This window comes from Ovis canadensis, chromosome 24 (assembly GCF_042477335.2).
Source record: "Ovis canadensis isolate MfBH-ARS-UI-01 breed Bighorn chromosome 24, ARS-UI_OviCan_v2, whole genome shotgun sequence".
In the NCBI taxonomy this organism is placed as follows: domain Eukaryota; kingdom Metazoa; phylum Chordata; class Mammalia; order Artiodactyla; family Bovidae; genus Ovis; species Ovis canadensis.
This window is the reverse complement of record NC_091268.1, coordinates 51,546,173-51,552,612: the sequence shown is the minus strand read 5'-3', so window position 1 is coordinate 51,552,612 and position 6,440 is coordinate 51,546,173. Positions and strand designations below refer to the sequence as shown.

The 6,440-nt window shown below is 53.6% G+C and overlaps 2 protein-coding genes across 2 annotated transcripts; both read left to right on the top strand.

The window, feature by feature from the left end:
• Window positions 1-123: 123 nt before the first annotated feature.
• On the top strand, window positions 124-6,240 carry CNPY4 (canopy FGF signaling regulator 4). Its single transcript, XM_069571140.1, has 6 exons — window positions 124-427; window positions 2,351-2,477; window positions 2,576-2,672; window positions 2,909-3,031; window positions 3,534-3,651; window positions 3,744-6,240. The coding sequence occupies exons 1-6, from the start codon at window positions 313-315 to the stop codon at window positions 3,887-3,889; spliced, it is 726 nt and encodes a 241-aa protein (XP_069427241.1). The 5' UTR covers window positions 124-312; the 3' UTR covers window positions 3,890-6,240.
• On the top strand, window positions 5,154-6,240 carry MBLAC1 (metallo-beta-lactamase domain containing 1). Its single transcript, XM_069571139.1, has one exon. It carries the CDS (start codon window positions 5,154-5,156, stop codon window positions 5,943-5,945), a length of 792 nt encoding a protein of 263 aa, XP_069427240.1. The 3' UTR covers window positions 5,946-6,240.
• Window positions 6,241-6,440: the final 200 nt, after the last annotated feature.

The window sequence follows — 6,440 nt, the reverse complement described above, 5'->3', positions numbered from 1 at the left end:
CTCAGAGCCTGAAATGATATAAAAACGGTGTCTCTATGCTTGCGTATAAGGAGCACACTCCCTTGCTGTAATTACTTCAGTTTATTCTTTCACTATGCGGCGGCCAGGACCTGCGGGAGGCGCCACAAAACCAGGTGGGGAAGCCCAGAGCGCAGCGAGGCCCCGCCCTCTTTCGAGGCGGCACTGCGCGTGCGCCTCCCGTGCCAGGCTGGATTAAAGTTGCCGCCGACCGCCTGGCGATTTAAAGGGCCCGCTGCCTGCTCGAAGTTGGTTTGAAAGCAAGGGGTGGTTAGCTGTGGACGGCACTTGGTCATGGGACCTGTGCGGTTGGGAACGTTGCTTTTCATTTTGACTGTGTACGGTGCTTGGGCTGGGACGCCGAAGGAGGAGGACGATGACACAGAACGCTTGCCCAGCAAATGCGAAGGTATCTAAAGGGAGTAGCCCCTATTCGCATCCTTCTGCCCTACCTCCTTCGTCTGGGCCAGACCAAATGGAACGTGATGGGTGGGTCACTCGACCTCCTTGAGGACCTGAGGAAGGTTCTGATGGAGCCTGGTGGAATTCGAATGGGGCCAACAGAGGGAACGCATAGCGCTACCCCCCAACTATGGCACTCCAATTCCCATGAGACATCCAGAAGGGGGGTGGGGGGGTTGCCTGCTTTTTCTTGCTGGTTTGGGCCCCAGTGGCTTGTGGGAATTGTAGTTCAGACTATCGGCCCGATCGCCCACTCCAGTCAGCATCTTCTCTGTGTGTGTGCGTGTGTTTCCCCCAAAGGACCAGAGCTAAATCTGAAGATCCTGCAGGAGTGAGCTGTCAGGCTCATTACCTTGTAGATATCCTCTGCTCCACCCCAGCAGAGACGCTCCCAAATTACAGGCCCTACGCCCTCCTGCGGGGGTTTGAGAGTGAATAAATCAGGCTTTGAAGCTCATAAAAGACAGAGGTGGCCAAACAACTGGGAGAGGTTCCGCATAACTGTGAGGCTTTGCAGAGCGTCTGCACTGTGTGGATTTTTCATCGAGCAGCATCTTCTGTAGCTGCATCTGTGGGACCAGCTGGGAGGGGCACTTCAGAGCTGAGCCGCGGAGTGCCCTGGTTCCCTAGTTGGTTGCCTTCTTGGCTTTAATTTCTTCCTGGATTCTATTCCCCTTTGCCTTACTCCACCCTGCATTTCAGTATCAGTGTTCTTCATGACATGGTCCTAATCGCTCCTTTCCTTTCATTTGTGTTCTCACTCTTAACCTGCTACACCTGTCAAGTCTTTCTAAACACAGGCTCAGTTGAGTCCCTCCTTGCTTTAACACCTCTTCAGGCCTCCTGCTGTGATTAGACTCCACGTTTTTGGCACATCATTCAAGTCTCTTTCTTTCTTACAAGCCTCCATCTTTCCTACATTTCCATACCCTATCTCCCATCCCCAAAGTGCCCATGCTTCAGCCACACTGAACTTCTCAGTGGTCACTGAACCTGCCTGGTCCTCTTGCTCCTCTGTGCCATTGCACTTTGTTTTTGTCCTTTGCCTGGAATGATCCACACTCTTCTGTACTTGGTTCTTCAACATCCAATTTAAGTCACCACCTTTGGAAGCCTCCTTCCTTATCTGTCACCTCTCACTGTATTGGAGCGAAGGAGAGTACCTATATCTCCCCGGTCCTAGCATAGTGCCATAGGCATATGTGAGATACTTTTGTTACTTGCCCCTGTGGTGAGTTTGCTTGGCACTTCTGTGTAGGCCACTCCTTTTCTTGGGACCCACTGGTACTGGAAAGACAGTGGTAGAAGAGACACAGTGCTCATCCTTGAGGAGATCCCAGGCTAGTAGGAAGTCAGTGAATGACCATTGAGGGAATTTTGCATTTCCTAGTGAGATTAAGTCTCTTGGTTTTATCTCCGTCCCCTCCCCACCCCAGTGTAGGGTCCATTACAAAATATTGTCATCGTCTTTTTATCTGTCCCCAGTGACACTGGCACTGTCCTGTAGATAGGGGTCACGGGTCTGTTGCTCTCTGTATTGCTATTGTGTATCCAGAAGGAGCTCAATAAATAACTGCAGGAAACAGCCAACAGTTATGCAGTGCTCACCATCTTCCAGGCACTATTCTAGGGGCTTTACATAGATTGATTTAATCCTCACCACAGCCCTGTGATGGAGGCACTTCATTTTAGAGGTGAAGAAACAAGACCCAGCAGGATTGTCACCCAGCTACTAAGTGGCTGAGTCAGGATTCCAGCCTTACCAGTCTGGCCCCAGGGCCTGCACCCATAACCACTGTGGCTCTGCTGCCATTTACAGAATGAGGTGCTGGTATGTTTGTTTATTTTTCACATCCCCTTGGACATCTAGTATGTAAACTCCTGAGCCTGGAGCTACAGGAAGAGCTGAGTCGTACTGGCCGATCTCGAGAGGTGCTGGAGCTGGGGCAGGTGCTGGACACAGGCAAGAGGAAGAGACACATCCCTTACAGTGTTTCGTGAGTCCTTCTCGATGTTCCTCCACCTTCCAGTCCTCTGAGGAGCCGTGGGAGCACCCACAGCATCCAGGGAGTCTTTGTTTCCCCTCTTCCCACAGAGAGACAAGGCTGGAAGAGGCCTTGGAGAATTTATGTGAGCGGATCCTGGATTACAGTGTTCACGCTGAGCGCAGGGGTTCATTGAGATACGCCAAGGTCAGACTCTTCTCTAGGGCAGGATCCCACCTTTCAGAAGCTACAACCTGTCTCCCCTGAGGTCCTCATGAAGTCTGCCCATCTTCTCCCAGCTCTGGAGTGTCCCCTCCCCATGGTAGACTCTCTTCATCCCTGTGGCTCTCACTAGAGTCTCCAGTAGATGACAAAGTGGATCTGGCAAAAAGGGGAGGAGGTGGAGCAGGGGACCAGACTGAGCTCAAATTCCCATCTTTCAGGGGCAGAGTCAGACCATGGCGACACTGAAAGGCCTGGTGCAGAAGGGGGTGAAGGTGGATCTGGGGATCCCTCTAGAGCTGTGGGACGAGCCCAGTGTGGAGGTCACATTCCTCAAGAAGCAGGTAGGACTGGATACTGCATTGCCCAGGGAGGTGAGGGGGAACCTGAGAGGGGAGCTCAATCCTAGGGAGGTCCATCTTTGAGCAAAGCAGGGATTCTGCCATTGACTGACGTGGGCCCAGGAGCATATCAAGAAGTAATAATGGAGGCTAAGAATATATATTGCCATTTATTGAGTACCTACTGTGTGCCTGGTTTTGGGCCACATACTTTCCAGCTGCTGCCTCATTTTACTCTCACAACAACCTGATGTGGTAGATATTATTACCACTTCCCATTTACAGGCAAGGAACTGAGACTCGGAGTTTAATAACTTACTTGGCAGGGTAGGTGCCAATAAATGTCTGTTGAATGAAAGAGGACCACAAATCTAATAACCCAAGTTTAACTGCCTGGCTCCCTGCCTCTCCAAAGTGGGGTGGGGAGACCGGGAATGAAGAGCAGGGAGGAGGGTCTGCATAGAACAGCAGAGCAGATACCCTTCTGACCCTTCCACTTGACCAGTGTGAGACCATGCTGGAGGAGTTTGAAGACGTCGTGGGAGATTGGTACTTCCACCATCAGGAGCAGCCCCTACAGCATTTTCTCTGTGAAGGTCATGTGCTTCCAGCCTCTGAAACTGGTAAGTGTGGGAGCTGGCCTGTTTCTTGCCAGGCTACAACCTCTCTGTCCCCCAGGACTAATATCTAAATTATTTTCTATTACCCAACCTAGCATGTCTACAGGAAACTTGGACTGGAAAGGAGAAGATCACAAATGGGCAAGAGAAGACTGAAGAGGAGGAGCAGGATCAGGAGGAGGAGGAGGAGGAGGTGACTAACACACCAGTCCACTCCCAGCGTGACCCAGAGGATCTTTGACCCTTGCCTTTGAGCCCCCAGGAGGGACAGGGGTCATGGAGAGTCTGAGCTCTCCTTGCCCCACAGCTTTAAGAGTGTGTGTATGTGTGAGTGACCCCTACAGCTTGTAGCTCTTCTCTCCCATCTGGTCTCAGGCAGGATCCTGGTGGTGTAGCATGGCCTGGCTATGGAGAGAAAGGTGGAAGCAGTAGATAGAAGCCTGGCCCCAGCAGATGAGTCCTCTAAATGCCATTCAGCCCCTTCTCAGGTGTGTGTAGTGACAGTATTGAGTTATTTGAATATCTCCACTATTCCCCACTGGACCCAGAGGTCAGCTGGGCATAGGAGCAGTGGACCTTGGCAGAGTCACTTTGCCCCTCGAAGGTCTGTTTTTAGATTCTTAAAAGAGAAGCCAGAATGGACATTCTGAACAACCTATACACACTGCTGGCATCTAGGAGGCTACATGCCAACAATCTGTGAACGGGAAGGGGGCACTGGATGGGGACAGGGCAATACTGACAAGTTAGATGAAGTTAGATGGGGTAGACACTTTGCTCTACTTCGTAGTAATTTCACCGAGAGATGACCATGTAACATCAAAGGTGCCAAATTTTCTATAACGCTAGTAAACTTTTTTTTAAATATCAGTTGGATCCCAAATTCCAAACAACTGCCATGCACGCATCATAGCTGCCCGATAAACAGCAGCGTCCGGTGAAGAGGGCCGTCTGCCTCCAGCCTGTTAGAAGTTAATGGTGCTTTGTAATTTTGCAGCCTAGGAGGTTGGGAGGCATCGGCGGGCTGAGACCGGTTTCAGGCTGGCGGCTGCGTTAGAGCTGGTCTGCGCATGCCTGAAAACGCGCAGGAATAAAATTCCGTGCGCGGCGCCGCCCGCGCCGCCATATTTGGGTTACGGGAGCTCGAGAAAGACAAACTCCCTCTCGCTTTTCCACTGTCACTTCTTCCCTCGAAGTGAGGCAAGTCCTAGGAGAGGCGCTAAAGCTCGGTCCAAGATGGAGAGCGGCTCAGGTTAGAGAGAAGGAAATAACTACGACACCCCCGGGGTTGCAGTTGAGAACCTCACACGCGAGCGGGGCGGTGGCCGAAGTCGCTGAGGGACTGGCGGGTTCGCGCCGAAGTTCAATTGGGCGATGCCAATTTAAGCGTGTGAGGGGGGTAGGAACTGACACATGGAAGGTACCATTCGGCGGAGGCCGGGCGAGTGTGGGAACCTGAAGGGAGTCGCCCACAGCCCCACTTCTCAGCTGATCCGTCTCGGGCCATGAGCGGTCTAGTGCGCACCGAGCCGCTGCCCGGGGAGACCCCTCTGCTGGTGCCCGGCGACCCCTACTCTGTGGTGGTGCTGCTGCAAGGCTACGCGGAGCCCGAGGGGGTCGGTGACGCCGTGCGAGCCGACGGCTCCGTGACCCTTGTCCTTCCCCGGGCCTGGGGCCCGGCCTCCAGCCACCGAGAGCCCCAGCCTTACGAGGCGAAGACCGCCCTAGAGGAGGCGGCCCGGGGCCCCATCCTCGTGGACACCGCGGGCCCCTGGGCTCGCGAGGCGCTCCTGGGGGCCCTGGCGGGGCAGGGCGTGGCTCCCGGAGACGTGACTCTGGTGGTGGGGACCCACGGACACTCCGACCACATCGGGAACCTGGGGCTGTTTCCCGGGGCGGCCCTGCTGGTCTCGCACGACTTCTGCCTCCCCGGGGGCCGTTACCTACCCCTCGGACTGGGTGAGGAGCGGCCTTTGCGGTTGGGGCCGGGACTCGAGGTGTGGGCCACACCCGGCCACGGTGGCCAGCGGGACGTGAGCGTGCTGGTGGCTGGCACGGCCCTGGGAACCGTCATGGTAGTGGGCGATGTGTTTGAACGTGATGGGGACGAGGGCTCGTGGCAGGCACTGAGCGAAGACCCAGTGGCTCAGAAGCACAGCCGAAAGCGGGTCCTGGGCACCGCCGACGTGATCGTGCCTGGTCACGGAGCCCCCTTTAGGGTGATAAGGGAAGCCTTGGCGCCAGAGGCAGAGCCAGCCAGATCTCGTGACGGAGAGGAGCCCACGGTGCACGGATAAAATCCAGTCTTGACTGGATCCTTTTTGGTGATCCCATCTTCCCTCAACCGAGGAACTGAACGTCCAAGAGACAAGATGACGTGTCAAAGTAGTCATGGGTAGCCTCTTCTAGGAGGCCAGTTCTCCAGTGAGGACAGAGTGTTTTGCCTCAGCTGGCACAAGTATCATTGTTTCTCTGACCAAACTAGGACCAAGGACTTCTCAGCTGTGTGTCATCTCTAAGCCGTCATTAATAAAATAGGAGAATGTTCTTGGGAGTCTTCCAAAATAAAGGTAGAAACTGCATTGAAAACCATACTGCCCTTCAAATATATTCCAATTAAAAGATTTTTTTAAAGGAAAGAAAATCATACTGCTCTAATGTAAATGTGAGTGCCTCAGGTGGCACAATGGTAAAGAATCCACCTGCCAGTGCTGGGGATGCAGGAGACTTGGATTGGATCCCTGGGTCAGGAAGATCCCCTGGAGTAGGAAATGGCAGCCCACTCCAGTATT

Coding starts and splice junctions, on each gene's coding strand:
- CNPY4 (XM_069571140.1), top strand. CDS start 313: ATGGGACCTGTGCGGTTGGGAACGTTGCTTTTCATTTTGACTGTGTAC. Junction 2,478..2,575: donor CACATCCCTTACAGTGTTTC/GTGAGTCCTTCT, acceptor CTCTTCCCACAG/AGAGACAAGGCTGGAAGAGG. Junction 3,652..3,743: donor GCTTCCAGCCTCTGAAACTG/GTAAGTGTGGGA, acceptor TACCCAACCTAG/CATGTCTACAGGAAACTTGG.
- MBLAC1 (XM_069571139.1), top strand. CDS start 5,154: ATGAGCGGTCTAGTGCGCACCGAGCCGCTGCCCGGGGAGACCCCTCTG.